The 17728-nt window shown below is 40.8% G+C and overlaps 1 protein-coding gene across 1 annotated transcript in view; it reads right to left on the bottom strand.

The window, feature by feature from the left end:
- The window catches only part of pdhx (pyruvate dehydrogenase complex component X), an 89865-nt gene extending 74370 nt beyond the window's left edge, over positions 1-15495 (bottom strand). Inside the window, exons 1-2 of the mRNA XM_014148323.2 lie at positions 15286-15495; positions 3651-3734 (exon numbers count right to left, since the gene is read on the bottom strand). Of these exons, the coding sequence (XP_014003798.1) occupies positions 3651-3734; positions 15286-15421 (220 nt within the window). The 5' untranslated portion in view covers positions 15422-15495. The remainder of the gene's footprint in view (positions 1-3650; positions 3735-15285) is intronic.
- Positions 15496-17728: the final 2233 nt, after the last annotated feature.

The following is a 17728-nucleotide window of genomic DNA, read 5'->3' as shown; positions in this document are numbered from 1 at the left end:
TTTATTTTTACTTAATATAATACATAAATAAAATGAATTTAGTCTCAAATAAATAATGAAACATGCTCAATTTGGTTTAAATAATGCAAAAACACTGTGTTAGAGAAGAAAGTAAAAGTGCAATATGTGCCATGTAAAAAAGCTAATGTTTAAGTTCCTTGCTCAGAACATATGAAAGCTGGTGGTTCAATATTCACAGTTCTTCAATATGCACAGTTAAGAAGTTTTAGGTTGTAGTTATTATAGGAATTATGACGTGTCGACTATTTCTCTATATACCATTTGTATTTCATATAACTTTGACTATTGGATGTTCTAATAGGCACTTAAGTATTGCCGGCCTAATCTTAGGAGTTGATAAACTTGAAGTCATAAACAGCATCTGTGCTTCAAACATTGCTAAGAGCTGCTGGCAAATGCAGTAAAGTTTGAATGAATGCTTATGAGCCTGCTGCTGCCTACCACTGCTCAGTCAGACTGCTCTATCAAATCATAGACTTAATTATAATATAATAAACAGATATGAGCCTTTGTCATTAATATGGTCAAATCCGGAAACTATCATTTCGAAAACAAAATGTTTATTCTTTCAGTGAAATACGTAACCGTTCCGTATTTTATCGAATGGGTGGCAACCCTAAGTCTAAATATTGCTGTTACATTGCATAACCTTCAATGTTATGGCATAATTATGTAAAATTCTGGAAAATTAGTTTGCAACGAGCCAGCCTGCCCAAACTGTTTGGTGCAATGAACGCAAGAGAAGTGACAACTGTCTTAGTTAAATTTGCCTAACATTTCTTTTAACTTTTAACTAAATATGCAGGTCAAGCTAGTTAACCTCTCTTGGGTAGGGGGCAGTATTTTGACGTCCAGATGAAAAGCGTGCTAAGAGTAAACTGCCTGCTACTCAGGCCCAGAAGGTAGGATATGCATATAATTAGTAGATTTGGATAGAAAACACTCTGCAGTTTCTAAACCTGTTCGAATTATGCCTGTGAGTATAACAGAACTCATATGGCAGGTAAAAACCTGAGAAAAAAAATCCAACCAGGAAGTGTAGAAATCTGAGGTTTGTAGTTATTCAAGTGATTGCCTATCTAATACACAGTGTCTGTGGGGTCATTTTGCACTTCCTAAGGCTTCCACTAGATGTCAACAGTCTTTAGAACGTTGTTTCATTCTTCTACAGTGAATGGGGAGAGAATAAGAGCATATGGAGTCAGATGACTTAAAAAATGTCATGAGCTCAATCGCGCGGACTCCCATGAGAGTTAGGTGTGTTCCTTTTCATTTCTGAAGACAAAGGAATCGTCCGGTTGGAATATTATGGAAGATTTATGATAAAAACATCCTAAAGATTGATTCTATACATCGTTTGACATGTTTCTACAAACTGTAATATAACTTTTTGACTTTTAGTCTGAACTTTCTGCGCGAGCACAGTGCATTTGGATTACTCGACTGAACGCGCGAACAAAATGGAGGTATTTGGACATAAAGATGAACTTTATCGAACAAAACAAACATTTATTGTGGAACTGGGATTCCTGGGAGTGCATTCCGATGAAGATCATCAAAGGTAAGTGAGTATGTACAATGTTATTTGTGATTTCTGTTGACTCCAAAATGGCGGGTATCTGTATGGCGCTGTACTCAGATTATTGCAAAGTTTGCTTTCGCCGTAAAGCTTTTTTGAAATCTGACACAGCGGTTGCATTAAGGAGAAGTGTATCAATAATTCTTTGAATAACAGTTGTATATTTTATCAACGTTTATGATGAGTATTTCTGTAAATTGATGTGCTCATTCACCGGAAGTTTTGGGAGGCAAAACATTTCTGAACATTACACGCCAATGTAAAATGGGGTTTTTGGATATAAATATGAACTTTATCGAGCAAAACATACATGTATTGTGTAACATGAAGTCCTATGAGTGCCATCTGATGAAGATCAAAGGTTAGTAATTAATTTTAGTTGTATTTCTGGTTTTTGTGACACCTCTCCTTACTGGAAAATGGCTGTGGTTTTTCTTGTCTAGGCGCTGTCCTAACATAATCGAATGTTATGCTTTCGCCGTAAAGCCTTTTTGAAATCAGACACTGTGGTTGGATTAACGAGAAGTGTATCTTTAAAATGGGTTATAATAGTTGTATGTTTGAGAAATTTGAATTATGAGATTTTTGTTGTTTTGAATTTGGCACCTTGCTATTTCACTGGCTGTTGGCGAGTGCGTCCCACATACCCCAGAGAGGTTAACCTAATAATATCATCAACCATGTGTAGTTAACTCGTGATTATGTGAAGATTGATTGTTTTTTTATAAGATACGTTTCATGCTAGCTAGCAACATACCTTGGCTCCTTGCTGCACTCGCGTAACAGGTGGCCAGCCTGCCACGCAGTTTCCTCGTGGAATGCAATGTAAACTTGAAATCGGCCCTAATTAAATCGGCCATGCCGATTAATCGGCTGACCTCTACTTTAGACAGCTGAGTCCATGTGTGTGTGTTAACAATTTAACTAGACTAGAATGCTTAAAAGGCCGCTAAAATGTTAAATATCAGTTATCGGTATCGTTTTTTTTGGGGGGAAGGAAAATATCTGATATCAGTATCGGCCAAAAATGTAATATCAGTGCATCACTAACCACAACACTACATAAAGAGAGACCGAAGACGACAACACAGCATGGTAGCAACAACATGGCAGCAGCAAAACACATGGGCACAGACAACAGCACAAAGGGCAAGAAGGTAGAAACATGAATACACCACGCAAAGCAGCCACAACTGTCAGTAAGTGTCAATGATTGAGTCTTTGAATGAAGAGATTGAGATAACTGTCTTTGAGTGTTTGTTGCAGCTCGTTCCAGTGGCTAGCTGCAGCGAACTGAAAAGAGGAACGACCCAGCGATGTGTGTTCTTTGGGGACCTTTAACAGAATGTGACTGGTAGAACAGGTGTTGTATGTGGAGGTTGAGGGCTGCAGTAGATCTCAGATAGGGGGGAGTGAGGCCTAAGAGTGTGGGGCCTAGGATCGAGCTTTGGGATACTCCCGTGGTGACAGGCAGTAGCTTTATACACTACACTCAGAGAGGTAGATAGCAAACCAGGCCAAAGACCCAAGGCTATGTGGCTATGATGGCAAGGAGGGAACAGCGTTGCAACCTGGTGACATAGACAACGCCAACATTCTCTGGGCCAATTAAATAGCAGCAGTCCTCAGGTGCCTTACTTTCTCAGCATGCCTGGGCTCTGACTTGTGTGTAGAAGGATGTGATGTCACACGGTCAAAAATTAACAATGGCCCCCTATCACTCCGTGGTGGAGAAAGGGAGAAACATGACACTGCTTTTCTCCTCCTTAATAAATTAGGAGAGCTGGCTAATCTCACAAACACTAAACTGCCAAGACTTAATTAACTGGACCATGGAATATTCACAGTCATTATTAACATCTCAAAATGTAGAATGTGTTTAGGGTGATGAGTGTGTCTTTATGAAGGTATATGGATGGAGATGTAAAATTAAAATCAACCATATTGGATTTGTGTAGTAGGCTAGATTATATGTCGCACTGTAGTCTGTATTCAACAGAAAAGCTGAGTATGTTGTGAACATTGGCAAATGGAGGCACGGCTTTCTTACCTTCTTTCTTCAACCATTTGACGATGTTTCCCTCCTCCATGGTGGGAGAGAGAGCAGGCATCTCCACTTTGACTGGTGCAGCCCCTAGAGGAAAGAGAGAACACATCAACACCAGTCAGATCACAAGTAGCAATACATGCTCATCTATAACCAGGAAGGACATTTTCACTCTAGTCTACATAACTAGAAGTCTATTGAACATAAATGCATAAATAGGCCTATGCTACACTATATACACACAAAAGTATATGGACACCCTTTCAAATTACTGGATTCGGCTATTTCAGCCACACCCGTTGCAGACAGATATATAAAATTGAGCAAACAGTCATGCAATCTCCAAAGACAAACATGTTCAGTAGAATGGCCTTACTGAAGAGCTCAGTGACATTCAATGAGGCACTGTCATAGGATGCTACCTTTCCAAAAAGTCAGTGTGTCAAATTTCTGCCCTGCTAAAGCTTCCCCTGTCAACTGTAAGTGCTGTTATTGTGAAGTGGAAACGTTTTGGAGCCACACCGCCTCAGGTGCGAAGTGGTAGGCCACACAAGCTCACATCTGAGTAATAAAATCGTCTGTCCTCGGTCGCAACACACACACACACACAATACCGAGTTCCAAACTGCCTCTGGAAAAAATGTCAGCACAAGAACTGTTCGTCGTGAGCTTCATGAAATGGGTTTCCATGGCCGAGCAGCCACACACAAGCCTAATCTCACCATGTGCAATGCCAAGCCTCGGTTGGAGTGGTGTAAAGCTCGCCGCCATTGAACTCTGGAGCAGTGGAAACACGTTCTCTGGAGTGATGAATCACGCTTCATCATCTGGCAGTCCGACAGACAAATCTGGATTTGGCGGATGCCAGGAGAACACTACCTGCCCCAATGCATAGTGCCAACTGTAAAGTTTGGTGGAGGAGGAATAATGGTCTGGGGCTGTATTTCATGGTTCGGGCTAGGCCGCTTAGTTCCACTTAAGGTAAATCTTAACGCTACAGCATACAATGACATTCTAGACGATTCTGTGCTTCCAACTGTGTGGCAACAGTTTGGGGAATGCCCTTTCCCGTTTCAGCATGACAATGCCCTGTGCACAAAGCAAGGTCCATGCGGAGATGGTTTGTCAAGATAGGTGTGGAAGAACTTGACTGGCCTGCACGGAGCCCTGACCTCAACCCCATCGAACACCTTTGAGATGAATTGGAATACCGACTGCAGCCAGGCCTATTCGCCCAACATCAGTGCCCGACCTCACTATTGCTCGTGGCTGAATGGAAGCAAGTCCCTGCAGCAGTGTTCCAACATCTAGTGGAAAGGCTTCCCAGAAGAGTGAAGACTGTTATAGCAGCAAAAAGGGGGGAGGGGGCAACGCCATATTAATGCCCATGATTTTGGAATGAGATGTTCTAAGAGCAGGTGTCCACATACTGTTGGGCATATAGTGTATATCCTATTCTGATTGGGTCTTTGTGACATCAAATAAGTCCATTAAAAAGGCAAGCTAGGCTATATTCAGTCAGTCTTTTGAGATGGAAGTTAGGAGCCTAGAAATGCATAGGCGCTTTACGAAAAAGAAAGAAGTGGTACAGTAGGAGGCAATAGGAGAGGGGGTGAGAGCTGTGGGGTTCATGCCTCAGCACTCATCCACTGACAGGGAGAGATCAAAGCCACCAGGCCGCAGGAAGCGGACAGCACACTGGCGACAGAAGAGAGAGCAGTGCAGGCAGATCAAAAGTAGGCTGCGATGGCGGCTGACATATTTGCCTCGGGCTGGTAGCCCTGTCACCCACTTGGCCACCACAGCCTGGGACCTAGCCGTCCACAGCAGCTGGAGCCACTCAGAAGACAATAGTTCAGCTGGCTCAAGGTCATGTAGGCATTGGGCTGGCCATGCTAGTGCCCAACTAAGTCACCTCCTTGTAATACTGAGTATTACAATGTTATGCTGCCTGAGAATGGCAAATCCTAGAATACAGACCTTTAGATATAACTAGTGGATAAGAAATGGCTTGCAAGGCTCGAAAGATACATGGTGATGAGCCATGGCTGTGGGTGAACAGAGGGAACCTCATGTACTGGTGCTCGTGTTGTTGTTCATGTGTTGTTTTTGCCGTTCATGTACGAAGGTCTCCTTCTGCTCTGCATGTCATGTGTGAAGAACACAGGCCTGGATGAGCACATATCTGCACAACAATGCCCTGAAAGCACACCCGCTGAAACCTCCCATTCATAACCCTAGCTCTCTTAATCCGAACAGGCAGGGGAAGCCAATGTGCAACTGAGTGTGTGCGTTTGTTGAGACACACAGAGACAGGCAGAGAGATAGAGAATGTAAGGGCCGTGACCACCATGACAGGAGCTTGCAGACCAATTCCTGTCTGTAAAACATTGCCCTGCCCCGCCTGTCGTCATTTTCAACATTTTCATCACAGGCTCTATTTTTATTCCAGCCTTCCAAAATCCCTATTATCATAATCAGATCCACAGAAGGTCTTTACAATCCATTACCGGCACACAGCAGAAAGATCACTAGTTCAAATTAACCTTAATTATAAGCTAATTTGTCTGGCTTCTTTTTTCATTTTAACTAGGCTTAGGCCAGGGCTCTCCAACCTTGTTCCTGGAGAGCTACTGTCCTATAGGTTCACTCCAACACTAAACTAACACACCTGATTCTAATAATTAGCTGGTTGATAAGCTGAACCATGTTAGTTCCAGGCTGTATCACATCCGGCCTTGATTGGGAGTCCCATAGGGCAGCGCACAATTGGCCCAACGTCATCCGTGTTTGGCAATCATTGTAAATAATAATTTGTTCTTAACCTGTTGGGGATAGGGGGCAGTATTTGCACGGCCGGATAAAAAAACATACCCGATTTAATCTGGTTACTACTCCTGCCCAGTAACGAGAATATGCATATAATTGTTTGATTTGGATAGAAAACACCCTAAAGTTTCTAAAACTGTTTGAATGGTGTCTGAGTATAACAGAACTCATTTGGCAGGCCAAAACCTGAGAAGATTCCAAACAGGAAGCGCTCTCTCTGACTATTTCTTGGCCTTCTTGATCATCTCTATCGAAAACAGGGGATCTCTGGCATAACGTGACATTTTCTAACGCTCCCATAGGCTCTCAGAAGGCGCCAGAACGTTGAATGATGACTTTGCAGGCCATGGCTGAAAAACAGTAGCGCATTTGGATAGTGGTCGATCTGAGAACAATGAGACTGGGGGCGCGTGCACGAGACGACTCCATGTTTTTATTTTTTCGTCTTTGAACGAAAACAGGGTTTCCCGGTCGGGATATTATCGCTTTTTTACAAGAACAATTTTTATGCGATTTATTTTAAACAGCGTTTGACATGCTTCGAAGTACGGTAAAGGAATATTTTGAATTTTTTGGTCACGAAACGCGCCGGGCGCGTCACCCGTCTTTACCCTTCGGATAGGGTTTGAACGCACGAACAAAACGCCGCTATTTGGATATAACTATGGATTATTTGGAACCAAACCAACATTTGTTATTGAAGTAGAAGTCCTGGGAGTGCATTCAGACGAAGAACAGCAAAGGTAATCCAATTCTTCTTATAGTAAATCTGAGTTTGGTGAGTACCACACTTGGTGGGTGTCAAAATAGCTAGCCTGTGATAGCCGGGCTATCTACTCAGAATATTGCAAAATGTGCTTTCACCGAAAAGCTATTTTCAAATCGGACACCGCGATTGCATAAAGGAGTTCTGTATCTATAATTCTTAACCTCTTGACGGTCGCCTAGGATAGGGGGCGCTACAGCGATTTTTGAAAAAAATGTGTGCCCATTTTAAACGGCCTCCTACTCAAACTCAGAAGCTAGGATATGCATATAATTAATACTTGTGGATAGAAAACACCCTCAAGTTTCTAAAACTGTTTGAATGGTGTCTGTGAGTATAACAGAACTCATATGGCAGTCAAAACCCCGAGACCGATCGTAACAGGATGTGGAATTCTGAATTGCGGACTCAACTTCATCACCTTGCCTATAAATCACACCGTGAGCAATGGTTCATTGAGCACTTCCTATTGCTTCCACTAGATGTCCCCAGTCTTTACAAAGTGGTTTGAGTCTCCTACTGTGAAAACTGACAGAATGAGAGTCTGTGGAAAGTGGTCACATGAGGAGGGCCATCACCATTATGACGCCGGCGCCCCTGGCTACCCTCCCCTTTCGAAACGTTTAGAAAGACAATGCAATCGTCCCCCTTGAATCTTATTGGAGCTGTGGTTGAAAAAGGCCCTAAAGATTTATGTTATACAACGTTTGACATGTTTGAACGAACCTAAATAAAAATAAAAAAAGCATTTTATTGAAAGAGGAGTCCCGCGGCCGACGGAACTTTTGGAGCAGCCTTCAGAACGCGCTAACAAGAACAAGCTATTGGGACGTAAAGGATTAACTTTTTTGAACGAAAATACATTTGTTGTGGACCTGGGATTCCTGGAAGTGCTTTCTGATGAAGATAATCAAAGGTAAGGGATTATTGACAATAGTATACAAGAGTAGATTTGATATGCGATTGTTCCAAGATGGCGCTGACCTGTATTGCTAGCCTATTTTCTGAGTATCGCATCCCCTTTTATCGCAAAGTGTGATTACCCAGTAAAGTTATTTTTAAATCTGGCATTACAGGTGCTTTCAAGAGATATTCATCTATAAATCTTAGAATGACAATATTACATTTTAAAAATGTTTTCGAATAGTAATTTAGTAAATTGTAGCGCTGTTTCACCGGATGCATTTGAGAGAAAATAGTTAGTCAACGTCACGCGCCGATGTAAAATGCTGTTTTTATATATATATATATGAACTTTATCGAACAAAAGAATGCATGTATTGTGTAACATGATGTCCTAGGAGTGTCATCTGATGAAGATTGTCAAAGGTTAGTGCTGCATTTACCTGTTTTTTTGTTATTTGTGATGCATGTGGTTGGTCGGAAAATGGCTATGTGGCTACTTTTACGATATACTCCTCTAACATAATCTAATGTTTTGCTTTTGCTGTAAAGCCTTTTTGAAATCAGACGTGGTTCGATTCAGGAGAGGTGTATCTATAAAACGATATAACATAGACCTATATTTGAAAAAATATATATATTAAATTTCGTTATGCTAATGGCGATAGGATTTTTCGCTGGATGTCGGGACGGAGCCCGCCCAGAGGTTAAAATAATTATGTTTTTTGTGAACGTTTATCGTGAGTAATTTAGTAAATTCACCGGAAGTGTTCGGTGGGAATGCTAGTCACATGCTAGTCACATGCTAATGTAAAAAGCTGGTTTTTGATATAAATATGAACTTGATTGAACAAAACATGCACCTAGCCCAGAGAGGTTAACGGACTTGCCTAGTTAAAAGGTTACATTTATTTAAAAATAATAATTACAACTGGGGTTGTTCAACCTGTCAGAACTATAGTACACTCAGATTCCCTGTCTGTATTGAATAGTTTGCCATTTGGCAAATCTAAATAGGAGTGACCTACTATGGGAGGCATTAATGTTCCTATGGAGAATTGAGAGACTAAATAGTAGTGAGATTCTCCCAGCCTATTCGGGTGTGGAAGGGAATGAAATTGTAGACCAGAGCCAAAAGAGCTTTAAAACTAGATATTATTAAATATTATTGTTCCACTGGGTACAGGTGAGGCCAAATGTAAGAGCCATTTTGATAGATGTGTGGCAGAGGAGATGGGACTGAGCCGTTTGGCAGCGATTACATTTATATGCCCTCCAAAGAAAATGTCAGTGGACCAAGATTCAAAAATCAGATTAGGAAAGAAGGAAGAGTGGTGTTTGCTCAATTGCGCTACTTGTCACTACATCTGGTTGGCAAGCATGTGAGTCGTTTGTGTCTGGAGGGTATGGTGGATGAACTGGGAGTATGTGTTATATTGTTGTGAGCATGTTGAAGAGAGGGAAATATTGAAGTGTAGGGTCATTGAGGTTAGAACGAATTTGAGGGATGGGGGAGGGTATATTAGAAGTTAGAAGAGTTATTTTCTCTTCTTCTCAGAAGTACTGAATTAGGTAGGAGGATTTAGAAATGTGGAGCTAATGTTGTAAACCGCGATTGACCACACTCCAGCACAGTAGGTGGCGGCATCCACCTTAAACATTTGTTTGCATTATATCATAGAAGAACAACTTGGGTTGGAGCAAAAACCTACAGGAGGGTAAGCGCTCAAGGAACAGGGTTAGAGTCCCTGGCATAGGCTGTTTGTTCCTTATTTATGGGGATTTTCTTCTTTGTCGGGGTAATTTTAGCGGGGGTATTGGATCAGAGGTGACAGAGGACGCATGTCCAGAAGGGCCCATCAAGACCCACAGGTCACATCATCCTCATTTTGGGGGCATCTTTCTCAAGACCATTTTTGGTCATCCTCTCCGTCTTCTGACCCCGATTTATACTGTCAAATACCTGAGGAGGAGAGGTATCGAACTACATGCAATACTTTCTTACGTCAAGCATTTTCAGGGCAGCATGCACGACTGAAGCCCAAGGCCCCATCATGCTCACCATTACATCCCAGAATGCTTTGGGTCATGCATCTGACTCACCACTGGCCTGAGGACTGCTAACAGTCTGCTCTCTTAATTCATTGAGAAAACTGAGGCATGCAGAGCCTCGCAGCCAGTAGGCCTCCGCAACATGTTTCCCATTCAGTGGGCTAGGTAAGTCTCATTTTCATAAAGAATCCCATGAAATAGGCCCCAACATAGAAATACATCACTGAACTACTCATTAGACGAGAGCAAAAATGATGGTATCTGTGACTTCAAATTAACCCTGGAAACAAACCAGTTGTTTAGGCAGTTCCAATTAAGGTCTGCAAATAGGTCTACACTGATTCAATCTTAGCAGGTCAAATCATCCTGAAAGGCAGAGACAGTGGCTCTTTATTCATTCCATTCCTCACTTTCTCGTTCTCAAAACGCATTGAATCACATGAATCTTCTCATGACTTGATTTCCTCATACAGTATATACATACACATACATGAGTGCATACACTTACATACACATACAGTGAGGGGAAAAACGTATTTGATCCCCTGCTGATTTTGTACGTTTGCCCACTGACAAAGAAATGATCAGTCTATCATTTTAATGGTAGGTTTATTTGAACAGTGAGAGACAGAATAACAACAAAAACATCCAGAAAAACACATGTCCAAAATGGTATAAATTGATTTGCATTTTAATGAGAGAAATAAATCCCTTTAAGAGTGTGCTCCTAATCTCAGTTCTTTACCTTTATAAAAGACACCTGGGAGCCAGAAATCTTTCTGATTGAGAGGGGGTCAAATACTTAGTTCACTCATTAAAATGCAAATCATTACAACATTTTTGACATTAGTTTTTCTGGATTTTTTGTTGTTATTCTGTCTCTCACTGTTCAAATAAACTTACCATTAAAATTATAGACTGATCATTTCTTTGTCAGTGGGCAAACGCACAAAATCAGCAGGGGGTCAAATACTTTTTTCCCCTCACTGTACATAAGTGCATTCGGAAAGCATTCAGACCCCTTGAATTTTTCTACATTTTGTAGTTACAGCCTTATTCTAAAACTGATAGTTTTTTCCCCCTCAATCTATACACAATACCCCAAAATGACAAATCAAAAACAGGTTTAGACATCTTAGCAAATGTATAAAAAAAGAAATACTACATTTGCATAAGTATTCAGACCCTTTACTCAGTACTTTGTTGAAGCACCTTTGGCAGCGATTACAGCCTCGAGTCTTCTTGAGTATGATGCTACAAGCTTGGCAAACCTGTTATTTGGGGAGTTTCTCCCATTCTTCTCTGCAGATCCTCTCAAACTCGTTCAGGTTGGATGGGGAGCATCGCTGCACAGCTATTTTCAGGTCTCTCCAGGGCTTTGGCTGGCCCACTGAAGGACATTCAGACTTGTCCCGAAGCCACTCCTGCATTGTCTTGGCTGTGCTTAGGGTCATTGTCCTGTTGGTAGATGAACCTTTGCCACAGTCTGAGGTCATGATCGCTCTGGAGCAGGTTTTCATCAAGGATCTCTGTACAATTGCTCTGTTCATTTTTCCCCTCGATCCTGACTAGTCTCCCAGTCCCTGCGGCTGAAAAACATCCCCACAGCATGATGCTGCCACAACCATGCTTCACCGTAGGGATGGTACCAGGTTTCCTCCAGACATGACACTTAGCATTCAGGCCAAAGGGTTCCATTTTGGTTTCATCAGACCAGAGAATCTTGTTTCTCATGGTTAGAGTCCTTTATGTGCCTTTTGGCAAACTCCAAGCGTGCTGTCATGTGCCTTTTATGAGATGGTTGTCCTTCTGGAAGGTTACCCAATCTCTACAAAGGAACTCTGGGTCACTCTTACAGAGCTCATCGGGTTTGATGGTGCAGTTTGGCCAGATCTAGGAAGAATCTTGGTGATTCCAAACTTCTTCCATTTAAGAATGATGGAGGCCACTGTGTTCTTGGGAACCTTCAATACCGCAGAATGATTTGGTAATCAGGAGAGAAGGGCCTTGGTCAGGGAGGTGACCAAGAACCTGATGGCAACTCTTACAGAGCTCCAGAGTTTGTCTATAGAGATGGGATAACCTTCCAGAAGGACAACCATCTCTGCAGCACTCCACCAATCAGGCCTTTACAGTAGAGTGGCCAGACAGAAGTAAAAAGCACATGAGAGCCGGCTTGGAATTTGCAAAAAGGCACCTAAAGACTCAGACGAGAAACAAGATTCTCTGGTCTGATGAAAACAAGATTGAACTCATTGGCCTGAATGCCAAGCATCACGTCTGGAGGAAACCTGGCACCATCCCTACTGTGAAGCATTGCTTTGCTGGTGACACTGATTTATTTAGAATTCAAGGCACACTTAACCAGCATGGCTACTACAGCATTCTGCAGCGATACACATCCCTGGTTTGCAGTTAGTGGGACTATAATTTGTTTTTCAACAGGACAATGACCTAACACACCTCCAGGCTGTGTAAGGGCTATTTGACCAAGAAGGAGAGTGATGGAATACTCCATCAGATGACCTGGCCTCCACAATTACCCGAACTCAACCCAACTGAAATGGTTTGGGATGAGTTGGACCACAGAGTGAAGGAAAATCAGCCAATAAGTGCTCACCATATGTGGGAACTCCTTGAAGACTGTTGGGAAAGCATTCCAGGTGAAGCTGGTTGAGAGAATGCCAAGAGTGTGCAAAGCTGTCATCAAGACAAAGGGTGGCTACTTTGAAGAATCTCAAATATAAAATATATTTGGATGTTTAACACTTTTTTGGTTACTGTTTTACTTAACTAGGCAACTCAATTAATAACAAATTCTTATTTACAATGACAACCTACCCCAGCCAAAACCTAACCCGGACGATGCTGGGCCAATTGTGCGCCACCCTATGTGACTCCCAATCACAGCTGGTTGTGATACAGCCTGGAATCGAACCAGGGTCTGTAGCGACACCTCTAGCACTGAGATGCATTGCCTTAGACCACTGCACCACTCGGGAGCCCCACTACAGATTCAAATGTGTTATTTCATAGTTGATGTCAACACTCTTATTCTACAATGTAGAAAATAATAAAAATAAAGAAACCATGGAATGAGTAGGTGTCCAAACTTGACTGGTACTGTGTACACACACACACACACACACACACACACACACACACACAGTACAATGCTCCCCTCTGCTGGATACTTTTGTGAATTGCCAAATCATTGGGCCAGGGGGCATTTTTGTGAGCAGCGATGGCAATGATCCAGCAAGAGACAGCATCACCAGGGGCCAGTTTTCAGAAAATTGAATCTTAAGTGTAATCTTAGAATACTACCCCCATTAGATCATGTTTCCTGTGCACTTTAAGTAAACTGAAAAGCAATATGCCTTTTTCCCTCAATTGTCATGGGATCTCATGAGGACTGAGAGACTGAAAAATTGCTTTTACCTCAAGGCCATCACTGTTAAATAGCCATCACTAGGCGGCTTCCACCTGGTTACGTAACCCTGCACCTTAAAGGCTGCTGCCCCATATATATAGACTTGAAATCACTGGCCACTTTAATAATGGAACAATAGTCACTAATAATGTTTACATATTTTTGCTTTACTCATCTCATATGTATATACTGTATTCTATTCTACTGTATTTTATTTTCTACTGTATTTTAGTCTGTGTCACTCTGACATTGCTCATCCTAATATTTATTAATTCCATTCCTTTACTTTTAGGTTATGTGTATATTGTTGTGAATTGTTAGATATTACTGCACTGTTGGTGCTAGAAGCACAAGCATTTCGCTACAGCCGCAATAACATCTACTAAACATGTGTATGTGACAAAAAAAAATCTGATCTTATTAACATGTTTTAAATGCAGCATATCATTTGAAATCAATATCATAGGCCTAGATATTTTGTTTGGTATGTTTTAAAAAGTTTCACCCAAAAGCAAGGAGGGCCACAATCTGAAGTGGGGAGCAGAATTTAACACAAATTATTTTAAATCTAATTTCCCCATTTTCAAAAGCTGGCCCCATGTCCATGACTCAACTGACCTAGCACAAGGTCCAGGTAGGATGAGTGAATTGGTTAAAATAGAGTAACCGTGATCAACCTTACATCAGTGTATTACTGACTTAGTTACAACATAGCTACAATGTTTTGTCAGCTTTAGCAGGAACACAGAGTGGGCTATGTAGAGAGACACTGAGCAGCATACAGAAAAACCAACATGATTTTCAGGTTGGTCAAATCAGGTCCTAGTTAAATTCTCTCTCATCAATAATGTATTTTTAATGACTATTTATTTTATTATTTTATTTATCACTTTCCACCCTGTTAGTTTGTTGTAATTATGCATTTAAGAAAACAACCCCTTCCTACAATGACAACACATTCAGGAAGTGAATGTCTTCGGTGAGAAAAAAATGGTACCAAGCTAAATAAATAAACATAAACACTCAATTGAATCTATTTTACCTTGTTAGTCTATGTCCTACCCATACATGTCCACCCTATTAGGCTAGATTCTAAGGAAAATTAACACATTGTGCTAGCTCAATTTTGCTCAATCACAGAACTATGACTAATTTAGGCTCCACATTTCCAACCTGCAACTAACAGGTTGAAGAAAAAAAAAAAAAAGTGCCTGAGGTTAACAAATGTTTTTCTGAAAGTCAAACGTCCTTTTCTGATAAATCCAAACAATATATAATAAAAACATTTCTAAATGTATGAGGTCCAAAACTATGGCAAATCGTAGGAATGTCCCAACTGGCTAGCTAGCAAAATAAAAACCAAGATTTGTTATGACTAGCGTTAGCTAACTGGCTAGCTACCTAATCTGCGCAACCTTGACAGCTCGGCTGTAACATCTACGACAAGAGCTAACGAATAGCGAGCGTCTGATAATGTCCAGCAAAGCCAAGGAAACATAAAACCCACATTACTTCAATAAGACCCATAGATGCAGTGACATCCGGCTGAAACGTATTTTTTTAGGAGTGAGGTGATGTGAAAATAAATAAGAGGTTAGCTAGCGGCCATCATCCGCAACGAACGTTAGTACAATAAATGAAGTATCAACGCTTACCAAAGAAATATGGCGATTGAAAGAACTGCCTGACATTGTCCTGAAATGAATATGAAGTCCAGGATTTTTTTTTAAGCTTTGCAAATCTCAGGCCAAATAGCATTCCTTGACGACCCAAAAGCAAGGTGGCCGCCATGTTTTCGTCCTCAGTCGGTAAGAGCTGCCCAAGTTTATGCCTGACAGGTGGTAAGAATAAACAAATAAACCGTAAAGTGGTACCGCACAAAGCCATTACGTGGATTAGTTTATATACGATATAAAATGAGCCAGGTGACTAGACAAATATACATTCATCAAGTTTACTATTTGACTGCAACCCTCCTATAAAAACAGAACGCCAAAGCCGTCCTTCTTGGATCTTTGAGGTCCTTCTTTGTAGTCTTCCTCTGTAGTGAACTTGTAGTTCAGCTGCAACCTGATGAACGTGTAATGTCAAGTATTTTTTCACGGAAAAAGGGCTAGCACAGCACAATTGAAATATATATATATATATATATATATATATATATATATTTTTTTAATATTTATTAAATATGTATTATATAGTGAACAAAAATATAGATGCAACATGCAACAATTTCATTTATATAAGAAACTCTGTCATTTGAAATAATATAATTTGGCCCTAATCTACGGATTTCACATGACTGGGAATACAGATATGTATCTGTTGGTTAGAACACTAGAAAAGGTAGGGGCGTGACCACCATTTGTCTCATGCAGGGCAAAACACATCTCTTTCGCATAGATTTAAAAAGATCAGCTTTAATTTTGCAAATATATTGCAATGTAATTCTTTGCATCATTTCCAATCCCCCATATATATACATTTTGAAAATATATATATATATATTAATATAAATACAGTACCAGTCAAAAGTTTGGACTCATTCAAGGATTTTTCAGATTTGTACTATCTTCTACATTGTAGAATAATTGTATAGACATCAAAACTATGAAATAACATATATGGAATCATGTAGTAACCAAAAAAGCGTTAACCTGTTATGGCTAGGGGGCAGTATTTTCACGGCCGGATAAAAAACGTACCCGATTTAATCTGATTATTACTCCTGCCCAGAAACTAGAATATGCATATAATTATTGGCTTTGGATAGAAAACACTCCAAAGTTTCTAAAACTGTTTGAATGGTGTCTGTGAGTATAACAGAACTCATTTGGCAGGCCAAAACCTGAGAAGATTCTGTACAGGAAGTACCCTGTCTGACCATTTCTTGGCCTTCTTGATTATCTCTATCCAATACAGGGGATCTCTGCTGTTACGTGACACTTCCTACGGCTCCCATGGGCTCTCAGAAGGCGGCAAAAAGCTGAATCGTGGCTTTGCAGGCTCTGGCTGAAAAACAGTAGCGCGTTTGGATAGTGGCCGGTCAGAGTACTATGAGACTGAGGCTCGTGCACGAGTCGACTCCATGTTTTTATTCTTTCCTCTTTGAACGAAAACCACCACTCCCGGTTGGAATATTATCGCTTTTTTACGAGAAAAATGGCATAAAAATTGATTTTAAACAGCGGTTGACATGCTTCGAAGTACGGTAATGGAATATTTAGAATTTTTTTGTCACGAAATGCGTCGTGCGCGTGACCCTTATTTACACTACGGATAGTGTCTTGAACGCACGAACAAAACGCCGCTATTTGGATATAACTATGGATTATTTTGAACCAAACCAACATTTGTTATTGAAGTAGCAGTCCTGGGAGTGCATTCTGACGAAGAACACCAAAGGTAATCAAACTTTTCTAATAGTAAATCGGAGTTTGGTCAGGGCTAAACTTGGTGGCTGTCAAAATAGCTAGCCGTGATGGCTGGGCTATCTACTCAGAATATTGCAAAATGTGCTTTCACCGAAAAGCTATTTTAAAATCGGACACCTCGATTGCACAAAGGAGTTCTGTATCTATAATTCTTAAAATAATTGTTATGCTTTTTGTGAACGTTTATCGTGAGTAATTTAGTAAATTCACCGGAAGTGTTCGGTGGGAATGCTAGTTCTGAACGTCACATGCTAATGTAAAAAGCTGGTTTTTGATATAAATATGAACTTGATTGAACAAAACATGCATGTATTGTATAACATAATGTCCTAGGTGTGTCATCTGATGAAGATCATCAAAGGTTAGTGCTGCATTTAGCTGTGGTTTGGGTTTATGTGACATTCTATGCTAGCTTGAAAAATGGGTGTCTGATTATTTCTGGCTGGGTACTCTGCTGACATAATCTAATGTTTTGCTTTCGCTGTAAAGCCTTTTTGAAATCGGACAGTGTGGTTAGATAAAGGAGAGTCTTGTCTTTAAAATGCTGTAAAATAGTCATATGTTTGAAAAATTGAAGTTTTTGTATTTTTGAGGAATTTGTAATTCGCGCCACGCCTATCATTGGATATTGGAGCAGGTGTTCCGCTAGCGGAACGTCTAGATT

This window comes from Salmo salar, chromosome ssa16 (assembly GCF_905237065.1).
Source record: "Salmo salar chromosome ssa16, Ssal_v3.1, whole genome shotgun sequence".
NCBI lineage: Eukaryota > Metazoa > Chordata > Actinopteri > Salmoniformes > Salmonidae > Salmo > Salmo salar.
Note: the sequence above shows the minus strand (reverse complement) of the source record. Positions and strands in the feature narration are given on the sequence as shown.